General features: G+C 42.0%; 1 protein-coding gene across 1 annotated transcript in view; it reads left to right on the plus strand.

Annotated features, from left to right (window-relative positions):
- The window catches only part of VWA3B (von Willebrand factor A domain containing 3B), a 113,378-nt gene that overhangs the window by 74,039 nt on the left and 15,467 nt on the right, over window positions 1-23,872 (plus strand). Inside the window, exons 22-23 of the mRNA XM_084650429.1 lie at window positions 1,422-1,472; window positions 2,186-2,405. Of these exons, the coding sequence (XP_084506555.1) occupies window positions 1,422-1,472; window positions 2,186-2,405 (271 nt within the window). The remainder of the gene's footprint in view (window positions 1-1,421; window positions 1,473-2,185; window positions 2,406-23,872) is intronic.

Below are 23,872 nucleotides of genomic sequence, written 5' to 3' on the forward strand. Positions count from 1 at the left end.
TGGATGTAAGTGACAAATTATAACTCCACATTTCCATCTGAAACACCAATTTAACCATGTCTTTTTTGCTATGAATACAGTATTACATTTCTGATAATTGAATCTGCAAGGTTTACTAAGGTTCAGCTTACTGAATAGTCGCAAATTTGTTTTGATATCTATAAATTAGACAATATGTTAGTACATGCTAATTTCAAGAATAGAAGAAACCATCACAATAACCTCACCATACATAGATTTACTATTAGCATAAAATTGAGAGGTAGGAAAGTGATGGCAATAATTTAATGTTCCCACAGAGAAATATACTTCAGCAAAGGAGAAAAAAGCTGGGATCTACAAAGCATGTGTGGTCTTAAATAGTTACAAACATTTGCAAATTAGCTAGTTATGAATGTGCAGCCTTTAGAAGTGTGAAATAGACAGCTGAGCATGCCAAGAATGCAGAATATGAATGTACTAGTAATTTACATTCTGAAGGAGCTGGTTCTTGATTTCCTTGGCAGATGAACTGAATCAGTCAGAAATCCATGTTCAGAATCTAATTTTATATAGGCTGTTGGGGATTTTTTTAAGTGCAACAGTTAATTCACCAAGATTGGAAAAGGACACGTGTTTGGAAAGGTTTGAGTCGTCTCTGGAATGAACTGATGCCAGCTCAGACATTTGTAAACAATAATATAGCAGAGTTCACTTTTCTATATGATGGCACCTAGGACCCCCCAGAGATTTGCTTCTGCACTGTGAAATAAAAGAGAGAGTTATGTGATGCCTTACTTGTTGGGATGTTGACATTTAGGGATAAAATTGGCTAATAGAAACTTGTAATCTATGTCTTTAAAAAAAAAAAAAGAAAGAAAGACCAATCATCTGCAACAAAGGAAAAAAACCTGAAGTGTTTTTAAAATGACAGCACTTGAGTGCTTTTGGGTAGGCAGTTCTGTTTTCACCACAGCAGCTTTCCTTAATGGGCAGAGTGGAATGAAGTAGAAATTTAAATGGTGTGATTGCATTTGATTTTTAAGTGGGGAAAAAAATCATTAACATTGCTTCTCCAGTGCCTTCATTCTGAAGCTGTTAACTTGTCGGGGGCAGCTCTTGGCTGACATTAAATCAGCACTATTGCTTAGTTTAGATTACTGGGTGCTGGACAGAACTCTCCACTGAAATTCCTGCAGGAAACAGTAGTGATTGCCACTAATTTCTCAGTGACCCTGAAATAATCATGTTGCTACCAGATGGAAGATGCTGTTTTCTTATATCCTTTTGCAGATGATAAATTCATAGTGGAATGATAAGAACACTGTTTGTGCTTTCAGAATACAAATCATGGTAGATATCTTTTAGAACTGTGTGTTCTGGTTTATTCATTGGTATTATGATAATCAGACACACACTGACTGTTTTCTTTTATTTAATAGGCGCCTAAATCTAATTATTTGGAGAGCACTATCTCAAGAGGAAAGAGACAAGTAAGTTTTCACCTTCTTCCTGTCTCAATAATTTAATTTTTGAAACAGTTATTAATGGAATGGGAGCTACGGTGCTTAGCACCTTTTGAGAATCGGGTCATAAATATTTTACACACTTTTTTGGCTGCTCTTGTCATGGCCAGTTTATTTTATTTTCAAGTATTTTCTGTCTACACCTTACTGGTAAATAATTTTATGTGTGACACAGGGTAACATGTAAGCCTCAGGTTTTGGTTTGCCACCCACTGAGTTACAAAGTGAGAGGATTCCTTTCTCCCCTTGCTGTTCACTTTTGTAAAAGAGAATAGGCACTTCCCCTTAACAGTGTTACTCGATGCTCAGTGTGAGTGGCACGGGTTTGGGAGGGCTGGGACATCATCTTCTTTGGCATCAGCATAAACCCTTCTCTACTTAGCCAGTGAGTAGCAGTCCAAGGATTGGTTTGTGAGGGAATAAGCTATACTGATTATGAGTACCTTTACACTGGTATAACTGCACCTACAATGGGGTTTGTAGCACTTCAATCAGATCGGGTTTTAAATTGATATAGTTAGAATGGTACAAAAATTGTATGTAGAACAGCCCTAAGAGCAGTGAAGTTAGCACCTATTTACTTCACAGGAGCAGTGTGCTCCTTAATTACTTAACATATGTAAAGTGAAAATGAAAAACATTACAATGTATAATTGTAAACGGTTGTAATGTTTTTAAAGGTTTGAGCAGGAGGAGCCAGTCTCGTACATGGAACACAAAGAAACTTTGCTACAGGCTTTAGAAAATCTGGGTTGGCCTGTTTCTTATGATGATGTGACACTTTTGGAAGATGAGATTTTGGCAGGGTTAACATACGTCCAACAAGCCTCTGATCTTCAGGAAGCTGCCAAAAAGGAAATTCACAGAACCTCTGTATCGCACATCAACCACAGTAAAATGGTAGGTTGTACTAGCAGGGCAATCAAACATTTTCTTTCAAATATTCTTCAGTGTGTGCTCCTAGGATAATTTCACCTGTCACTTAGCTACATGATAGGTTGGCACTAACGATAACTCTGTACAAACTGGGGAAGAACATGCAGACTGAGTTGCTAATCATGCTTCTAAAAAGAGATAAAGCTGTAGTGATCTCCTGCTATTTTGTAGAAAAGTTTGTTTCCCTATTGTAACTAGATCAGTAAGGGGTTGTGTCACCGCCTGCCCTGCAACTCCAGGATCTTAAATGCTATGCTGCTTTGGCTCACAGTCCAGACACCAACAGCCAACAGACAAGCATACAGGCCACACCCTGGCTTCCACTGCCCAATTACTTTTTGCAGAGTGACCCCAATCCCTCCCCAGTCATGAATTTTCCCCAAACTGTCTGCCCTGTAGTGCCCAACCCTCTTGCTGAACATTCACAGAAGTTAAGTTCGCTGTTCCTTAAAGAGACAGTACCCAGCAGTTTACTAGCTTAACTTGGGTTAAGGTGATCACTCTATTTGAATCAAAGCACTAAATTGGTTTATAGTAAAAGTAAAAAAGTTTATTAACCAAAAAGGTTTAAGTGATACCAAGTATAAGAAATAAAGTTAGAAAGGATTACACGCTACAAACTTGAAAATACACTTTTAAGACTAAAACCTGATACAACAAACTAGTCTCTCTTCTTCAAAGAAGTGTTTCTCATCAAGTCTCTTTTCCAGCATGGCTGATCAGGCATTCTGGCCAGGATCTTTCACAGAGCTCAGAATGCTTGTTTCCATTGTCTCTTCAGGTGAAGGATAACTTAGGGTTTTTCTTCCTCTCTCTTTATATTCCATTAAATCTTTGAAATGTATACTTTGAAGGATATCCCCAGATAAAGTTCCTTTGCCCTGCCGGGTATAGATGGTAGGCTGGGTGTAGACTCCATGCTGGTTCCTTCCCCACTGCTGATTTTAACAAAGCAAATGATCTCTTCCTGCAACCTCCAATACAATAGAGTAGTCTGTTGAATTTGTCCACACCTGGTTTGAGGTATTAGCCTCTTTCCTTTGTCTAGAGCCGGCGTGGGCAAACTTTTTGGCCCGAGGGCCACATCGGGGTATGAAAATTGTATGGTGGCCCATGAATGCTCACGAAATTGGGGGTAGGGGTGCAGGGGGGGTGCGGGCTCCGGCTGGGGGTGGGGCCAGAAATGGAGAGTTCAGGGTGTGTGAGGGGGCTCTGGGTTGGGATGCGGGGGGTGGGTGAGGGCTCTGGGGTGGGGCTGGGGATAAGGAGTTTGGGGTGTAGGAGGCTGCTCTGGGCTGGGACCAAGGTGTTCAGAGGGCAGGAGGGGGATCAGGGCTGGGGTTGTGGGGAGGGGCTCAGGGGTGCAGGCTCCTGGCAGGGCTTACTGCAAATGGCTTCCAGGAGCCGTGTGGTGCGGTCCCCAACCCTGCTCCCTGGCTGCAGCTCTCCAGCGGGAGCTTGAGGGCCGGCTTAAAACATCCTGTGGGATGGATCTGGCCTGCGGGCCATAGTTTGCCCACGCCTGGTCTAGAGAAAACCCATTTGTCAACTCCACCGACACGCTTGATCTAAACACATTTTAGTCACATATTTCCAGCACACCTGTAAAGTTCTTTGTGGGTTAAACATACATATATCACGTGAAAATTTTAATGATCATTGAGTTATTAGTTTTCCAGTGATATATTACATGCTACCTTTTGGGTAAATATAATAACTGTGTGCCATCTGGCATTGGGGAGTTCTTAGAGTCATACCTATACATGCAAATATATGCAAACACACATACCTCATGTTTCTTTTAATTAACAAAAGGTAGATTTGTTTCCTCTGAAAAAGAATACTTAAATGTAATCATTTAGGGTGAAATTCATGTCCCTGCATCATACTAAGCCTGAGTAGTTAGATTTTGTGCAGGGAACTCCATAGGGGTTGGACTGGATAGACTCCACCACCAGCCCAATCTGTTGGCTATCTGCCACCGTTATTCCAATCTCTGAGGCTGAAATAGTGGCCATTGCACCTCCACATTTCCATTCGGGGTGCTTTTGGGCCATGTAAGTGCAGCAAATTTGAGCCCTTCTCTGGGTATGTCTACACTGGATTGTAAACCCAGTGCTGTGGGATCTGGGCTTGTGGACTTGGTGTTTCCAAGCCCAGGCTGGAGAATCCACACTGCACGGTAAATCTGGGCTTACAGTTACTGGACCTGGGTCTCACAGCCATGCTAACACGTCCATTCTGCACTACACAGTCCTTCTGGCTCAGGCCTGTACCTTTCACTGCGTCCACATTGTAAAATGAAAGGGATTGGACCTGAGTCTCAGAGTGATTTAGGCCCTGACCCATCTCCCTAGCAGGGTTGTAGGACCTGGTCCTGAGTGCTTGCTGACCTGAGTGAGACTGCTTTGTGAGTAAATGGAAGCAGAGCTTCGGCTTAAACCTGAGTCAGAGCCAAGGCTTAGTATTCAGTGTAAACATATCCTCTTTGTCCCCTGGCAGTTTCTCTGCTTGTGATCCTCCTAAACACAAGGCTGATAGAAAGCTTAAGTGGGCTTTGTGCAGGCCCTCCAGTCTTTCGGTGAGTTTTATTATTGCATACTAATGAGATTCCTGTAGGACATTTCTATATCTTTATGTACATATAACATATTCTTTACATGTTTTTTCGGTAAGCTAAAACTTCCATTGCTTTGTAGATTGTTGGCAATTGCAATAACTTTATGGTCACCACTTCTCTATTCCAGCTCTTTAGAGGGCAGTTTGTAGAAGGCAAGTTCTGGGCTTGCAACTATTCTGAAGAGTTGAGTGTGTGTGGGGGGGCATGGTTTTGGTGTGGTATGCAGGTGAAATACTAGCTGGCAAACTTGGTATATCACTTCCTTGTAAGTACCTGTGGGTGGCTGCAGCTCCAGTATAGAATACAAGTATCTGAACTTGTGCTGTAGGAAGAGTCCAACCTTAAGGTTCATGATTTTACTCTTTCACTATCCCAACCCATGCTGAGGCACAGCGCCAGCCCTCACAAAAGAGGCACAGTGTCAAGCCTTCAGCTCTCCAACAGTTTTACAGTGGTGGAGGGAAGTAGATTTGGACTCCAAATCAATACTCCCTCCCTGTACAAATTAATCAGCCCCAAATGCAGGTCACATACATACAAAAGTTTACCATAAATCAATGAACATTTATTTCTAAGAAACAGCAGTTATGAGTAATTTGCCAACAGATTCCATTTTGGTTTGACAATATTATTAACAGATAATATTTGCCACTTAACAGTATCCCTAAAAAAGAATGCTGAAATTGAGATAACAAAAGTACAAAACTACCTATGGGTCAGAGTTAAGGACGTAGTAGAATGTTACATTTCTTTAGGCTTAACAAGAACAGGTTGTTTATTTGTTTGAGTGTAATATTTATGATATGCTTACATATTCTCTTTCTTGTTTTTGTTTTGTAAGTTATGTGATAGATAAATACATTTTTGGCCTTAGTCTTAAATATTTGTTGTTGGGGGGTTTTGTTTGTTTCTTTGTTTTGTTTTTGGAATATGGAAATTTTTTTTTAGTATTTTCTTACAAAATGTCTTGAAGTCAATATGTGCATGTGTGTGTGTCTGTGTGTATGGTGGGTTTTCTTTTTGTTTTTTGTTTTGTTTTAATTTAGAATTTCTTTACAAATATAAATATTTTTTAATTTTTATAAAAATGCATAAACAGCTTTTTAAAATAATTGTCAAGGCTAAACTGATTATCATTCTGAGTACTTCTTGGAAAAGAATTTTCCTTCTCTAATTAAGATTTTTAAATGGATTACAATTTTAATTGATCTAATGCTTTAGATTCAAAATAACTTGTGTGATGAAATATTTATTGATCCAAGACAGCTACTTAATTTAGCAACAATTACATAGTATGAAATCTAAGGATAAACTTAAGGATGTGGCTGAACATCGAGAGACACTAGTGATCACAATTTTTAGAATGGCTACAGAAAACATTTTCCTAAGTTTCTCTCATTTTCATAGTAACTACAGTGCAAGGGCTTGGTGCTGCAAGGTGCTTAGTCCCAGATTGGAAATTAGGAACCTAAATACCTTTGAAGATCTGGTCCCTAGTGTTTTCACTTCCCTTTGGATTCAGTGCGCAACACCTCACAGTATCAGTATAAATCAGTATAATTGTACCGCTGCATAGTTTGGTTTCTAACATAACCAATACATGGTTCACATTAGTATTCTGTTAATAAAAAGCAGCACTATTTCCTGTGCTGGAGAGCTGATAGTTTTCAGATATGCAAATCCGGACAGTTGGGTTGTACAGTTTCACCCAGCAGCACATGAAGAATCTCATCTAGAATCTTACGAACAGGTATTGCCCAATCTCTCTCTGTCTCTAGCAGATAAACCAGTTCAGCTTTTCACCTCCAAAAGTTTTCTGAATGCAGTTATGAGGGAGATTTTCAAAGATATGAAGGTAGTTAGATTTTCAAAGCTATGAAGGCACCTATTTCCTATTGAAAGTCCATGGGAGTTGGACACCTAACTGCAATTTGTGGCTTCAAAAATCAAATTGCTTTTAGCAAGTGGAGGATGACAAGGGAGAAGAAGTTTGTATTTGTTGGGTTTGTCGTGGCTCCCACTTCCAAAGAAAATGGTGATTTTTTTTTTAATTTTATTTTCCTGTCCAAAGATATAAGGAATAGCTGATGAGGCAAATTCTGCCCTTGGAGGTGCACATGTGGTTCTCTTTGATTTCAGTGGGAGCCATGTTGGTGTATCCACAGGTACAGTATGACTTCTTTAAATACTGCTTTTTAAATAAAAAACTCAGAGATTGACTTTAGCCTCACTGGTTGTGATGTTTCTGCTCTCTTTGACAATCACAATGCCTGTTGAAAGTGGCAGGTGAAAGATATTGAGATGAATGACAATCTTGATTGCCTGACAGAGAATGCTCAGTGTGTCAAATGCTGTTTGAAACTTGACAGCTCAAAGATTCGATGTGTTGCCAGTGCTGTGAGCAACCCATTCAGAAAGAAACATAAAGTGCACTGAAATATCTCTAAATGACTCAGTCCTCTACAAAGGTTCATGCTTACTTCAGATTTCCACTTCAAAAGGATCCTTGTGCAGTGCATTTGAACACAATTAAAGGTATAACAACAAGATGCACGGCATGTCAGCCTCAGAGTAGAATTTTGCTCTCTCCCAGTAGGAACATAAATATACTTACTACCATTAGTGCCAGCATGAATACAAAAAAGTCCTCAAAGAGCAGTAACTTGTCCTTAATGAGAGGTTGTAATCGGGATTCTCAAGCCGCATCTTCTTACAGTGTGCTTCTGTGTTTGTAGCTTTTGACAGTCCAAGAGCATTTACTTACTTACCTTTTCAGTGTATTGAAATTCATTTATCAAAAACTCTTCATGTTTTTCTTAAAACCACACACATAAAAACATAACTAAATTTGATAGAATTTTGATTAAAAGAAAATGCCCCAAGCCGAAGAAGAAAGACAGATCAATCTACCTTCTTGGGCAAGAGCCTGAAGGTGAAATTCACTCGTGCAGAGGGCCCACAAAAGGCCCTGTACACTACTTAAACTCTTAACATAGGACTTCAGTGGAGCTTAAGTAATGAATAGGACATTGGATGTGCTTTATGCATTGGGGTACATTTTATCCTAAATTAATAGATAGACCTTGTAATGTGCCTGCATGGAGCTGTTGCTGGCATGCAGGATAGCATGGGTACCTCTAGCCCTTCCCCAGGACCTAGTAGGGATGTTAGAAACCCTGGTTCTGGGTTTCTCCAGGTGTGTGTGAGTCTGGTGCCAATGAGAGAGTTGCCGGTGCTGACTCTTTCCACTTTGGTGGCATACCAGGCAGCGACAGACCTCCTTTGCCTTTCGGTCCCAATCTCTCCCTTGGCCCAGGACTTTGCCCAGGCTGTGTCAACTATAGCCCCTTTGACTGATTGAGCCATGGAACTCTCGGGTCTGTTGGCACTGCACCCCATTGTTTTCTTCCACAGATTGTGGAAGTGGGATTGGTACTGGGATCAGTACAGGGGACTTTGGTACCAGGAACCTCCTCGGCACCACTGCAGTCGGCACCACAAATGCTTCTTGTGGCAGCTTTCACCGCCCTTGACATTGGTACCATCAGATACTCTGGTACCGCTGGTCACTTCAGGACTGATACCTTTTCCAACACCAGCATACTTTGTACCAATGATACTGCTTCCATCAGCAATGCCGTTTCCTACCTCATTCTGGGCGACGGACAAGTCAGACTGCCTACTTGCTGCCTCTGGTCTCGCTCTGCCCTTGTCTCCAGGATCCAAAGGCTTCTCTACATCTGAGTCAGTGTCATCCTCCTGCTCTCCATCGCCTGACCAGCGTCAAGGGCCATTGATGGACCATTATGGGTACCAGGATTGGTGCACATCTCATGATTGCGACAGAGGTCCCTGGCCTGCTGCCTCCTGGCTGCCAATGCCTAATCTGTATCGTGGAGGTCTCACTCAAAGGCAAGATCACCAGCCAAGTCTGTGGTAGTGACGGTCCATTTACTGCAGGCCCAGGCACCGGTGGTCCTTCTCCCTGCAGAGCCTCCAGAGTCATCCTGCCTGGGTCTGTCAGCCATGGAACAGGATCTGGCTTCGAATCAGTTAAGGGCCTCGTCTTCATCCCTGAACAATGCTGTGCTTGACTGGCTTATCCTCCTCTTTCTTACTGGAGGATTTTAAGGCGTATCTAGACTTTTTGTGGCATGTAGCTGCTTCCCTTGGAACCAAAGCAGAGTTCTTCCAAGAGAACACCCACAAATTTATGGATATTTTACAGCCATCTACTGCCCCTGGGAGAGTCATCCTCCCTATAAAATATGCACGCCTTGAACTGGCTAAAGCCCTCAGGAGCATGGCAGCTTCAGTACTGCCTGTGGCTAAGAACTTGGAAAAGTGCTCTTTCATTCCCATTTAGGGATTTGCAGGGTTTTACTTCCATCCATCCCCAAATTACCTAGTCATAACTGTGGTGAGCAACTGAGTCAGGCAGGGCAGGTTTAAGTCCACCCCCAAGGATAGGGACTTCAAATGATTGGACCCCAGGGGCAGGAAGGTTTATATCTCCTCTTCCTTACAGATGTGAATTGCTAACTAGCAAGTCTTGATGTCCATGTATAACTTTAACTGGACAGCTGTGTCAAGGTTTGCAGACCAGCTGACCAAGGCCTCATGGGAGGAGTTTTGAGTGTTTGTTACTGAGGGCTGCTTGGTGGCTACAGTGTCCTTAAAGACCACACTCAATGTCACAGACACGGTGATGGCTTTTGTGGTCACCACTAGAAGGGGTTCCTGGCTGCAGAATACAGGTATTGCTTCTGATGTCCAGCAAGCCATTGAGGATTTGCCCTTCAACGGCCATACACTGTTCTCTGACAAAACTGATGAGACGCTGCACCCCTTCAAGGACCCAAGGGCTACCCTTGGAGGTGTACATGCTGCCAGTGGAGAGGCACCACTCTGCTGTCTAACAGCATCAGCAGTACCCGCAGCACATATTTGGCCAGCCTTTCCCTCCTCTGACGCAACGAGACTACCCCAGAAAGAGGGACAGGTCCCACAGGAGAAAGCAGACAGGCTCAGGGTTCGGCTAGCCTACGTTCCCTCCCGCAACGCCTTCCAAGTGCCCGTTTTGACTCCTTGGTCCAGAGCACTGTTCCAGGCATTGCGCCTCACTCGTCATCTCCCACTCCGGGACAGGCTGGCCTACTTTCACAATGCTTGGGGCTCAATCACTACCGACAGCTGGGTCCTAAGCACCATCAGATCAGGTTATGCCATCCAGTTCCTCTCCAGGCCTCCTCCTTACTGTCCCTCCCTGTCCCTCTTCAGGGACCTCTCTCACGAGACATTGCTTCTTGAACAGGTCTGCTCTCTTCTGGCTTTGGGAATAGTGGAGAAGGTTCTGCAGGAACATTAGGGTCACAGTTTCTACTCCCGGTACTTCCTGGTACCCAGATCCAAGGGAGGGATAAGACCTATCCTCAACCTTTGTGACCTCAACAAATATATCGGGTACATGAGATTCTGAATGGTCACTCTATACACTGTCGTCCCCACGTTGTCTCAGAATAATTGGTTTGCTGCTGTGGACCTACAGGAAGCCTACTTTCATGTGGCAATTTTACTGAGCCACAGAAAGTTGCTGTCATGGCTGAATGCCAGTGTCAGTACACGGTGCTTTCATTCAGCCTCTCTTCTGCCCCTGGGGTTTTTACCAAATGCATGTTTCAGAAATTTACTAAAGTTGAAAGTACTGAAGTGTGGTAAACGTTGATTTTTTTTAAACACACCTATACTGTTGGTGTATGTTGACACATCAAGGGGAAATTGATAAAGATACCTGACCTTTGTACATAGCTAGGCAATTGTTAGCCAACGAGACTAATTCAGTTTCCATAGCAGACTCAGGTTTAAAATCAGACTGAAGGGGATAAAGGAAATCTGATGACTTTAGGTGAAGTCAGAATAGACTCTCACTATAACCTTCCCGGTAACCTTCCTTCTACAAGGAAGGATATAGACTGGTTGACAATTGATGAAACTCTTGCTGTCAAGAGAGAGTTTCTTGATTATGGGTCGAATGGTCTCTCTCATTTAAAGGATGCGAGAACTATATACTTTGAGACATTGTGGTGCAGGGGTAGAACCAAATGAACATTGAAGTGTAAGACTTTAAAACGTGTTTAAGGAGTAAGGCATCTACAAGTTTCAGAATCGCATAAGCTTTAGTTCAGTCTTGTTTAGTTGTGCTTTTCTTGTATTTACTTTGATTCCCCCCCTCTATTTTCTGTATTTAAATACGCCTTCTTTTGTTTATGCAAATTGGAATTGTGGACTGCTGCGTGTTCTCAGAGGAAGGAAATCCATTTCTGCTCTCAGAAGAGGCAGATGGGAGTCTGAGGTACCAGACTGAGTGCTCTAGCAAGGGCATTGGTGGTGGTGGAAGAGGAGCATGCCAGAAAGATTTGGAGAAGCCACTAGCTATGAGTATAGAAACAGCCTAAAGACCAGGGGTAGTGTTGCATGCCAGGGATGTTGACACAATATGATTCACTTTAAATGGTTGTAGGCTGGAATGAATCTAAAGCTGTTGTGTATTCTATTTTTTTTTTTATGTTCAACAGTACATTCAATTAGCAGTATCTTTGCATACACCCCTGAAAACAGGGTCTGGTTTGTTGACAGTGGAGACTAAGGATAAAATTTAAAGTTAAAAATGCTCTAGTGCAGTAATGCACAAACTTTTCCAGTCATGCCCCCCTTTATCATTCACGGAACTTGTCCCTCCCTTACTTTTGTGCTGCTTCAGGTGGTGGCCCTGCTTTCAGAGCTGGGCAGCTGGAGAGCGGTAGCTACTGGCTGGGGTGTTCATGTTGTTTGTGGGGCAGGAGGACTATTTTTTTAAATCCTGCTCCCATCCCGCCCCGCAATACCCATTCTATTTTTATCCTGCCTCTGCTATTATGGCAGCGGGTCCTGTGGGACCCAGGTTTTTTGCACCCCTTGAGTACCTCTTGTGCGTCCCCCAGTTTGTGCACCACTGCTCTAGCGCAATAGTCTTGAGAGGCATCATGCCATGTTGTCAACATTTTTTTGTTTATACCTCAAGTTCCTCAAAGCTTTATTTGTACTCATAAACTCACAGAGCTTTGCTAAGACAACTTGCAGCATTATGAGCCAGATTGTCCACTCATGTAAAATTACACAATTTTATTGACCTCAGTGAGTCTATGCTGATTTACACCATCTTAAAATCTGGCCCTATGATTTTAACCTTAATGGTAAGCTGTCAGTAAGACAAAGAAATATCTCATGAGAATATACAAAGTTACAGCTTTCTGAAATGTCATTGAACATACAAATACAGTGTACATACCAGCTTTAGATTCACTGCAGTGTAACAGACATCTTCACTGAATCATAACATACCTCCTGTATGTAGAACTCTAGAGATACAGGAGCTCTGTGAATGGGCATAGGATGATTGCCACTTGGGAGCAGAAACTGAATGCTTGTGCAGCTATAAGAAAAATTCTCACTGGGAGTCTGCTGAGAATCGCTTCACTGGTCTCTATGACCTTCTAAAATAAGCAGCATATATTTGCTTTTAGTATCTTGATCAATCATAATCAGCATATGCTGGCATGTTTTTGGGAAGATTTGGATTGACAGCCAGTATAACCTATTTGCCAAGCCACACTGGGTAGTTCTACACAGAGGTAAGAGAGTCCAAGCCCCACCAGCCTGAGTAATCTGACCCAAGCCAGTTGCAGGCTTTTTATCCCTATGAAGATGAACCCATTATGACATTGTTCTTTTATAATGCGGATAATTTGTAATGGCTGTATTGTTCATGTTCTTAAATTTGCATGGATTAATTAAGCATTCTCTTAGAGTAAGCAAAGAGCTTTTGACTCTGACTACCCACACAAACCCCTCTTCCTAGTGCGTACCTCCAAGGGGGGACAGGGCTGGGTCTGTGCCTTCCTCCTCCCACAGGTCCCCTGTGGTGACAGCTCCCATTCCCTGCCTTCTTTCTTTATTGACTCCAGGCCTGACTCTCCTGCTCCATATTCCCTCTCCACTCCCAGCTCACTGGATCCCTGATTTCCCCATCTCCCCAACTTGCCCAGCCTTCTACCTGCCCCCATCTCTTCCTTGCCACCAATCCCCTTTGCTGTCTCTCTCTCTAGCGTATTGTTGGGGCCTGCTGCTGGGCTCAGCACTTCACTGGCAGATGCCAGGCTCCGATGCCCCAATCTGGAGAAACCCCTTCATTCCCAGTGAATTCATTCTCCACTTTTAGGAGCTCTGCACTGGGGAGAGAGGTCTGTGGGGTGGGGTCAGAGTGGAAGTGGGGACAAATGGGGGCAAGGGCAGGCTCCCACAAGCCCCCCGGCGCAGATTAACAGTTAGTTGGCTTTGTTCTAATCCCAGTGCAAAGAGGACTACACAGAGTGAACTAACGAATTAATATTGCATGGCAGGAGGGTTCACAAGGTTGCTGAACTTACCAATCTTCTACCATGACTGTGCTGTGAATTATACCTGATCTTACTATGACAAAATCACATTCCCTGCTGACAGCTTAGTCTATGAGAATGGTGCATCTGAAACAGGCAAAGCCCATTAGGTGAAATTCACAGTGCAGGGGGTTCTTATAAGGCTCTATTGGTATATCCACACAGGAATAAAAGCCCTGCAGCCTGGCCATGTCTGGCCCAGGTCAGATGACTCAGATTTGCAGAGCTAAGGCTGCAGGACTAGAAATTGCTGTGTAGACATTGAGATCAGGCTGGAGCCCGAGGTCTGGGACCCTCCACCCTCGCAGGATTTCAGATCTCGGGCTCCAGCCCAAGCCTGAATGTCTGCACCATGATATTTCATCCCTGGAGCCCAAGCCCTGCAATCCTGAGTCAGCTGACCTGGGCGAGTCACAGGTTTTTTATCCCTGTGTAGACATACTCTATGAACCATTTAGGTTCTTTAACATAGGTTTCAGTAGAGCATAGGACATTATGCAGGCCTCACAGTAGAGTACTTGAGAGATTTCCTGGAGAGATCAAGAATGTTTTTTAAAAGTGCTTTAATATTTTTCCTATGAAAGATGTTTCCATGCTCATTGTTGAGGTTAGAACCGCTGTTTTAAAATTCAAAATGAGAACTTTTTAAAATGCAAACAATTTCTCCTAAGTGAGTTATCTACTTTTTCCTGTAAAATCCACATCAGCTTCAAAAAGTGCTTTACTATTTGATGGAGCTGCTGACATTGGAAGATCAGCAGCAGACTTCTAAATTTTAATAGATCCTTACATTCTTTAGGCTGAGCTGTACTGTTAATATTTGATTAAATTCAACTGTAAATGAATAGGAAATCCTGATTGAGAGCCTTTAGGCACAACAAGAATAAATGCTTAAAAAAAAAGAGGAGAAATCATCTTCAAGTTCATACTTTATTTTTCTGCTTTTTCATTGCTTTATTTTTATGAGTGAGGGAAGTTATCGTTTTAAATGAAACATTGATATAATGTGATTGGGCTGGATGCAGAAGTCACTGGAAGAGGTCCTGTTGCCTGAGTTATACAGGAGGTCAGGCTTGATGATCATAATGGTCCCTTCCGGTTTTAGTAATCTATATGATGAAGTAATCTGGTTCCAACCAATGTGGGTGTTGTGAGGGTACCTGCACAGCTGTGAATTATCGGTATTTTCATAGTTGAAATGTCTTTTCCTTGTAAAGTATTTCAGGTAGTAGCACACTCTTCCTGATGCATAGTGAATGTATGAATAATGCCATTTTCTTGGTTAAAACTACAGGTTTACATTAACAAATAGCCCTCTGTTCAGAGATATATGGAACATAAGCCTCCTTCTCCCATTGAAGTCAGTGGGAGTTTTGCCTTTGACTTCAGTAGGAGCAGCAGCTGGCCTATTATCACTATTCTGTGGAGATTAGAAAATACAGTACAAGGTAATCCCCATATGTTTCATGTTGAGTTGTTGGCTTTTTTCACAGTATAACTTTAAGATACAAAGAGCTCTTTGTATTAATTATGTTTAAATTGAATTGGCTATGTATAATAACATAGGCCAATAACTTAATGAAAGAATGGTGCAGTATGAATCTCAAAGCTATTTCAGAGAGCAGTTTTTCCATAATTCAGAATTAATTTGGTAAAATGTATTGTGTCCTCACTTGTCTCTCGCTCTTCATTTTTGCCTTGGATGATAATTCTGGCATAGGAGAGATTTATGATTTGTAAAATAGCTATCAAAATTGTTATAATTTTTTAACTGACTGCCCAGAAGTAGGCTAGAGCTTTTTCTTGAAACAAGTTGTTTTGGCCTCACACATTGGGGGCACATCAACTCAAGGCACTGAGACTCTATAATGTGATAGATTATTGTGTTTTATAGAACATTTCTATGCTGTTTGAGCTCCCAAAATCCTGTTCCACCATACATAACGCTTAGCTTAAAAACTGAGCTGGACTTGATGGGGGCAGTTTCTTCTTTGGGTATTCTGAAGGCCTGGTCAGGAGTGTGGATGTGATGTCCTCAGGATGTTACAAAAGAACTGTTAATGGCAATAGCACTGTCAGCAGTATGCAAATGTGTAGCGGCAATAAGCTGCAATAATACATGCCTCACTTCATATTTTCACATTTGTGTTAAGTGTTTGGGAGGTTAGGAACAAGAAGTTTCTACCTTACCTCTTTTGCGTTAGTGCTCATGGTGAAGTGACACTTGGGTTTGAACAGATATTTACATCTCAGAAGACATAAGCTTGGCTTTAAGGAATAAGGAATATATATTACTCTAATAGGAGGATCACAATCCGTTTCCTACAAATGTTGTTTTGAGAATGTAACATAGTTATCAGACTCTTGGATCTTGTTTTAAAAAACTTTTCAGATCTTCAAAAACAGACTTAGATTTATGTATTTTATTTTTATCTGGAAATATTAAACTGATAACGTAGCTGTTTGGATTATTAATTCATCTCGTTCCACATGAATGCATAGTTGACCAGTAGCAGAAACATGTTCATGTTTCATTTGCTCATTCTGAGTAATGTTTCTGCTGTTTTGAAGTATCAGTGTACGTTGCTAACCATGATATGATTAACATTGTGCAATCACTTATCCTGAGTCAACCTGCTGTAGGGGTCTAATGAGAGCACCATTTTCAGTAATGGCTAATCTGCCCCTGAAAAGCTTTACGAGTGAGCGGTAGAAATGCAGATGTAATCAGAATTCCATTTATGCAATGCAAAGAAGTATAAAGCCTCTAGTCTTTAAACTGTTCAAAGGGTTGCTGTTTTTTTCCTAATTGTGACTTCAGTCCACTAAATGGATGTAAATAATTTTAACTGCCAGTTGAAATATATGATGGTAACTATCAACAGTTCTTAAATAGCTTGTGTAGTACAGAATGAAAATTGCCATAGTAGGAAGTACTGTGAATGATGGACAATCAAAACATTCTTTAAAGTCTGTTCAGCAAATAGACAAATAGTCTGATGCTTTCTTGCTAAAATTTAAAATAAAAACCTTTATTTTTAAGCATGGCTAAGTACCTTGACAGCTACTTAAAAGTAGTAGTAATCCTTTTTGGATGTCCTTGGTACAGCAGCTTTCTGTGTAAGCCTGCAACTGAATTAATGGTGTGGGTTATCCTCACTCTCTGCTTTGACCTTCTGTTGGTGTTGTATTCATGCTGCTGCTGTGTTGGTATCTGTGAAAGTATGCCTTATGTAAAGGGGATGAATTAGACGTCTGCATAGAACTATAGGAATATTGAAAACCTCTAGCTATGTCGGCTGTAGGTCATTTGGGGAAATGAGCAGACACATTTTATTACTTTAGTTTACAAGGCAAAAATGAATAAACCGTACGAAAGAAGATTACAGAGTACATGCTCTATTGCAAGTTAGGTGAATTGTAGGGCTGGTGACCATTCTTTGGGCCAAATGCATTGAAAAGAAAGTTGATCCATTTAAATTTATCTTGGTTACATGGTGTAACTATTTGGGGGAATCTGTCTATGTACAATTTACTAAGTCTGTTTGAGATGATGAACCCCCTGTATGCGCCACGGGTGGGACTTGGGCAGTCAGACCTAGTGGTTCGAGCAGGAGTTAGGGTTGGGAGTCGAGTCAGGGTCAGAGCCAAAATCAGGAGTCAGGAGTTGAGCTGGCAGTGAGAGCTGAAATTGGGTCAGAGCTAAAGTCAGAGTTGAAGGCTATATGCTAGAGCCAAGGGTTGGGGCCAGAGTTGGAGACCAGGGGCAGGGATCATGAACGAGGCAGGAACCAGCAGCAGGTGAGATCACATAATGGAGGCAGGGTCTATAGCAGCAGCAAGCCAGGGTCCACCTTGTTGTACAGACAACTTCCTGTGTCTTTCTGGTTTAATTAGTGTACCCAGCCCAATCAGGGACTCCGGAGCGCCACTAATTGTGTCCTTGTGGACGGTACCTTTACTGGAGTGTAAGGCCTTAAGGTTCCCAATTCTCCAGTTACCGCTACAGCTGTTGGATGGTGTTTGCGGATGCTGCAGTGGCCTTTGAGCCCATGGGCCTGGTTCAGGACCAGCAAATCCTTACAGTATGCTTAAACCGTTATGTTTATTTGTAGTGTGCTCTTGCCTTACACTATTTGTGCTAAGGAGACAGGGAAATGGCCCTTTCATGGCTGTCTATGAATAGGTTAATTGTTAAAGAGTATTGGCCCCTGAATAAATTTAAAACACACAAGTAACTGCATCCTAGATTAAAAAAAAGTTTTTCCCAACTTCTCTGTTTGTGGGTGGGTGGGAGCGGGAAGGTGCTGAGGTTTGAGAGAATGGAATTTTTCCAGAAGCAGGAGGAAGAAACCATATAAAAACTAGCATTTAAAAACTTAGAGGGACTCAGAGAGGCAAAGGAAACTTGGGAGCAGGAGAGAGGAACAAAGAGACATACTTTCTGGAGGAGATAAAGAGCAGACTCCATGTTCCAGAGGAGAAGCCATGAGGAGAGGGGTGCAGAAGAGGAGACTTGGAATCTTGAAAGGACACTGACCCAAATCCTGAAGAAGACTTGAGTGGTGAAAAAGCAGACAGAGAATGGCATATAGGTATTTAGTGAGGGGGCGTGGCCTCCCTCCAGGCCTGACAGGGAGGAACTAACACCCCTCCCAGTGCAGGGAGCCTGGCCAGCCACACTGCCCCATTGGAAGCAGAGGGGCAGGACAGGAAGTATAACAGGCAACTCCTGCGGCTCAATTTGGCTGGAGCTGGTGAAGGAGATAGATGCCTCCTACCCGCGGGAGACCTCTGCAGCACTGAGGACCTGAAGGGACTGCCAGAGCTGCCAAGGACACCAAAGAGCTGCTGGGACTGCTGCTAACTGGGTACCCCGGGGAGACACAGGACACCCACGAAGTGAAGGTATCCAATGAGGGGATCATAGGAACTAGCCCAGTGCTGTGGCCAGAATACTGGTCGATGTGTTGCGGTGGGATCCCTGCCAACCCAGTGATGGAGCCCTCTGCCACTGTTAGGGCCTTGGGCTGAGACCCAATGGAGTAGGGTGCACCTGGTTCTCCCTACTCCCTGCTGCCAACTGCACCACTGGGGTGGCAGACTCCTCACCTTAGGCCAAGAGGCCTGCGTTGTCGGCTGTCTGCCTGAGTTAGGACATCAGGCGAAAGATTTTTTGGTGCTCCGCCTCCCTGAGGGCCTGAGCCCCTAGACTGGTTGGTGTTAGGCCCTGCCTAGAGGGTTAGGGCCTCTGAGGCTGTTAATTCTCCTTTTAGCCAGTCTTTGCAGAGACGCAACAGCAAGGGGGCACAGCCTCCCTCCGGCCCTGATGGGGAGGGATGGACATGACCTTCTACAATGTGTTTTATCATTTTGTCTAGATCTGTTTATTTCTAGTGATGTCTAAAGTAAAGACTGATTGGTTTTTGGAACTTTCTGCAAAGTCTATTATGTACTTCAACTATTGCATGTCCCTGGAGAGGGAAACTGTGAAGCAGAGAGCCCACTAGGTTGAAGCTCTGGGAAAAGGTTGTATTTAAGCTACTGGGGAGCTTGGAGGAGCCAACACAAGTCTCAGGGCCCAGGCAGTTGGACAGCAGGGTCTCAGCTCTCGCAAGGGGCTGCTAGACAGAGAATATGCACCCTCAGTGTGTGCCTGGAAACCGAGAGACAGTGCCCTGTTAGTCTCCTCAAACTCAAGAAGTGTAAAGCACATGGGTCCAGCATGTTGGTGAGTATCTAGAAGGTGGCACTAACACATGACACATGGAAAACAAAGGTTTCAGAGTAGCAGCCGTGTTAGTCTGTATCTGCAAAAAGAAAAGGAGGACTTGTGGGCACCTTAGAGACTAACCAATTTATTTGAGCATAAGCTTTCGTGAGCTACAGCTCACTTGATCGGAATGCATCCGATGAAGGGAGCTGTAGCTCATAAAAGCTTTTGCTCAAATAAATTGGTTAGTCTCTAGGGTGCCACAAGTCCTCCTTTTCTTTTTATGGAAAACAAAGTGTTAGCACAGGTGCTAGCTCATCAATACAGCAAACATATTTTACTTAGTGGTAAAAATCTTGATCTCATCTAATGTTATGCAGGCAAGAATGAATATGAAAAAACAACACAAGCATTGTAGAGACAAAATTAGAAAAGCCAAGGCACAAAACAGGATCAAACTAACAAGAGATATAAAGGGTAATAAGAAAACATTTTGCAAATACCTTAGAAGCAAGAGGAAGACCAAGGACAGGGTAGGCTCATTACTCAATGGGGAGCTAAAGACACTAACAGAAATTGCAACAGTGGCCAAAGTATTAAATGCCTCATTTAATTTTTCACCAAAAACATTAGCAGTGATTGGATGACTAACATAGTGAACATCAGTGTAAATGGGGTAGGATCTGAGGCTGAAATAGGGAAAGAACAAGTTAAGAATTACTTAGATGAGTTAGATGTCTTCAAGTTGGCAGGATCTGACGAAATACATCCTAGAATACTTAAGGAACTAGCTGAAGAGATCACTGAGCCATTGACGATCACCTCTCTGAGAGCTCTTTGAGGACAGGTGAGATCCTAGAGGAAAAAGGCAGATATAGTACCGAACTGTAAAAAGGGGAATAAGGACAACCCAGGGAATTATAGTCCGTCGTCTTAATTTCAGTATCTGGAAAGATAGCGGAGCAAATAATCAAACAATCGATTTGTAAGCACCTAGATGATAATAAGGTGATAAGTAACATGGATTTGTCAAGAACAAATCATGTCAAACCAACCAAATATTGCTCTGTAATAACAAGGTAACAAGCCTTGTGGATGGGGGAAAGCAGTAGATGTGATATATCTTGGCTTTTGATACTATCTCACATGATCTTCTTATAAACAAAGTAGGGAAATATAGCTTAGATGATACAGGGCATATCAAGTGGGGTCCTACAGGCAGGGCTGTACTTAGGCATATGCAGCATAGGCGGCTGCGTAGGTAACCTGAAAATTTGGGGCACCCGTGGGTCTTAGTGTCCACCCTCCCGCCTCTTCCTCTCCCTGTTCTGACCCTTCCTGCAGGCTCCCACCACAGCTGGCTGCCGCAGCCTGGTGAGTCTTCCTCCAGAGGGGATCTAGTTTTTAAAAAGAAAAGGAGGACTTGTGGCACCTTAGAGACTAACCAATTTATTTGAGCATGAGCTTTCGTGAGCTACAGCTCACTTCATCGGATGCATAGAACAGAACATATAGTAAGAAGATATATATACATATAGAGAACATGAAAAGGTGGAAGTTGCCATACTAACTCTGAGGCTAATTAATTAAGATGAGCTTTTATCAGCAGGAAGAAAAAAAACTTTTGTAGTGATAATCAAGATGGTCCATTTCAGAGAGTTGACAAGAAGGTGTGAAGCTGTAGCTCACGAAAGCTCATGCTCAAATAAATTGGTTAGTCTCTAAGGTGCCACAAGTACTCCTTTTCTTTTTGCGAATACAGACTAACACGGCTGTTACTCTGAAACTTAGTATTTAAAAGTGAAAAAGCCTTCCAGCCTGCCAGACCTATTAGCACAACACTGAAACTGGTAAAGAGCCATTCAAGTGGTAATGAAACCATTTAACAGGCTTTTACCAACTCCCAGGTATATACTGACAGTTCCTGAATTTTCTGACGAAAATAGTTGTGCATTACTGTAATATTTACTCAGAACATGTTAGTCTACAGGTCCTTAGTTTAAAATTTGCTTTAAAAATATTTCATTAGTGTGTTGCTGAAGATTATAAAATCACATCTCTAAAAAGTCCATGCATAGATTTTTAGATGCACAGTATGAGTATTCATCTTTAGCCTTAAATGCTTGGATCTTCAGACATATAGTTTTTTAAATAAATCCTTCAAAAGACCACCTTTATCTAAAATACACCTGCAAGCCCAGGCAGCCATCAGGCATAGGGGCACCAGTTTAATAATGCTGCATAGGGCCCCATAAATCCTAAGAACGGCCCTGCCCGCAGGGATCTGTCCTGGGTCCAGTTCTGTTCAATGTCTTCATAAATGATTTGGATAATGGCATAGGGGGTACACTTATAAAGTCTGGGAGGTGTTGGAAGCGCTTTAGAGGACTGGATTAGAACTCAAAATGATCTTGAGAAACTGGAGAAATAGTGTAAAATAAATAGGATGAAATTCAATAAGGACAAATCCAAGTATTATACTTAGGAAGGAATAATCAATTGCACAAATACAAAATGAGAAGTGACCTCTTAGGAAGGAGTACTACAGAAAATGATCCAGGGATTATAGTGGATCACAACTTTAACTAATCAACAATGTACTACTGGTGAAAAAAAAAAAAAAAGTGAACATCATTCTGGGATGTATTAGCAGGAGTGTTGTAAGTAAGGTGACCAGATAGAAAGTGTGAAAAATTGGGAGTGATAACCCCTCTCCTCTGTCTTCTAAACTAGCCTTTGTTATCGTATTTTGCAGGCAGACAATTAAGGTAAGTTCTTTTGTGATAGACTATATCTGAAAAATAAAAATGTTTATAAAGCTCATTTTGTATTGTGTTTCTGACTGCTCTCTAATAACAGGGTAAAATTAGAAAGCAGGCTTTTAATGAAAAGTGTGCCTGTTTGGTTTTTTTTCAGCATTACTTTACAGGAAAGAATTGAGTGGGGAAGTGTTAATAACAATTACAGGAAAACCCTCAGTGAGCAATTCAACAAAAAATCATGCCTGTCTTCTGCACCACCACTGTTTTCCAGGGCACTGTTGGCATTAATGCCAAATGTACTGCTATAAGGGGAGGGGCGGAAACTAATCAGGTCATGCGATGAAGGAGGAAGCTAATGGTCTCCCTTCTCAGCAGTATTTTGTAGGAATGTGTGGATTATATTTCTGTGCATAAATACAGTGTATAAAAACAGTGTAAATCTGTGGGAACCTACATAGAAGCATGCTGATTTCAAACAGTATATTTTTGTGACTTTGGAAAAGGGAACTTGCATATTATTATTTGCCAGATGTGCTGATGAATAAGTGCTTTAAGAATTATTAGGCAGGAGAGATTTTGATTTATATTTTATAATCTCTCACTTCCTCATGATTAGTGTTCAGATGCATTAGCTTTAGAAGTATGGAGAGAAGTATACAGTGCAATTCAAGAGAGACTTCCCTAGTGTAGTAAATGTAGATGAATTTTTATTGCCAATTATTAAAATTTACCTGTAAAATAATTGATTTGGATTACATGATTTCCAGTATCCGAGAGAACTGTTTTTTTTTCTGTTGCCTGTGAATATTGTTTTCATAACTTCTTCAGGAGACAAAAAACTGAATGTTTGATTTGAATGCTAGCAGATAGAAGAACACTAGTGATCCCTCATGGCAGTAGTGGGGATATGCAGGAGCAAACAGACCGATTGCTGAGCCTGCGGGAAAGGGAGAACTGCTCCAGGCAGATGGTGAGGTTTTGGGGTGACTGGATCAAGCATTGACACTCCCAAAGTCCTGAAGAACAAGGACCAGAGATCCCCATGTTTTTTCATAGATACCATTCCTCATAACATCTTTCCCCCAAATCTGTCTGTCTTGGGGGAGAGAGACCTTGGTGTGAGGAAACTGAGAAACTAACTCCCCATCTTCTCTCCAGGAAACAGCTGCCTTAAAGGGGGTGACTCCTAAACCTCACAAAATGATCTATAATTGCATAAAAACCCTAATCTCAAAAGAAGATTAATATTGTAAAATTGAGAACTCAGAATTCAGGAAATGCCATCTTAGCGTGAGTTTGATCAATAATTCTTTTTATCCTCCTCATTCAGTGTAGGGCCCGAGACCTTATTTACAGTACACCATTCAAACCCTGCACTGCATCCAGAATAATTTCATTCCCTATGAGCTTTTTATGGTGCTGCTCATCATAGCCTATTAGTGCTTCACAAGCATATTCACAATCCCTGTGACATAAGATGATGGTATTAGCCTCATTTTACAAATAGGGAATTGAGGCACAAATTGATTGAGAACAAAATTTTTAAGTGTCCACTAATTTTGGGAGCCAAATTTGAGATGCCAAAGGTCTTTAATTTTTCAGAGTACTTTGCATTTTATAGATGTTTATATATTCAAAGCACAGCTCCCATTGAATTCAATTGCAGCTGCATTTATCAGACAGAAATTTATCAGACAGAAATTTCTGTGTTCCCTTTAATTTATTCCTAACACTGCCTAAAGTAAAACAGTTAAGTTACCACTGTTTTGGGTTCTGAAAACCCCGGGTACAGATTTGGTGAGCCATTGCCAGGAGTGGTAGAGGAAGGGAATGATTAATACAAGTGGTTGGTTTGTTTGTTT

This window comes from Lepidochelys olivacea (assembly GCF_965140295.1).
Source record: "Lepidochelys olivacea isolate rLepOli2 genome assembly, chromosome: 1".
NCBI lineage: Eukaryota > Metazoa > Chordata > Testudines > Cheloniidae > Lepidochelys > Lepidochelys olivacea.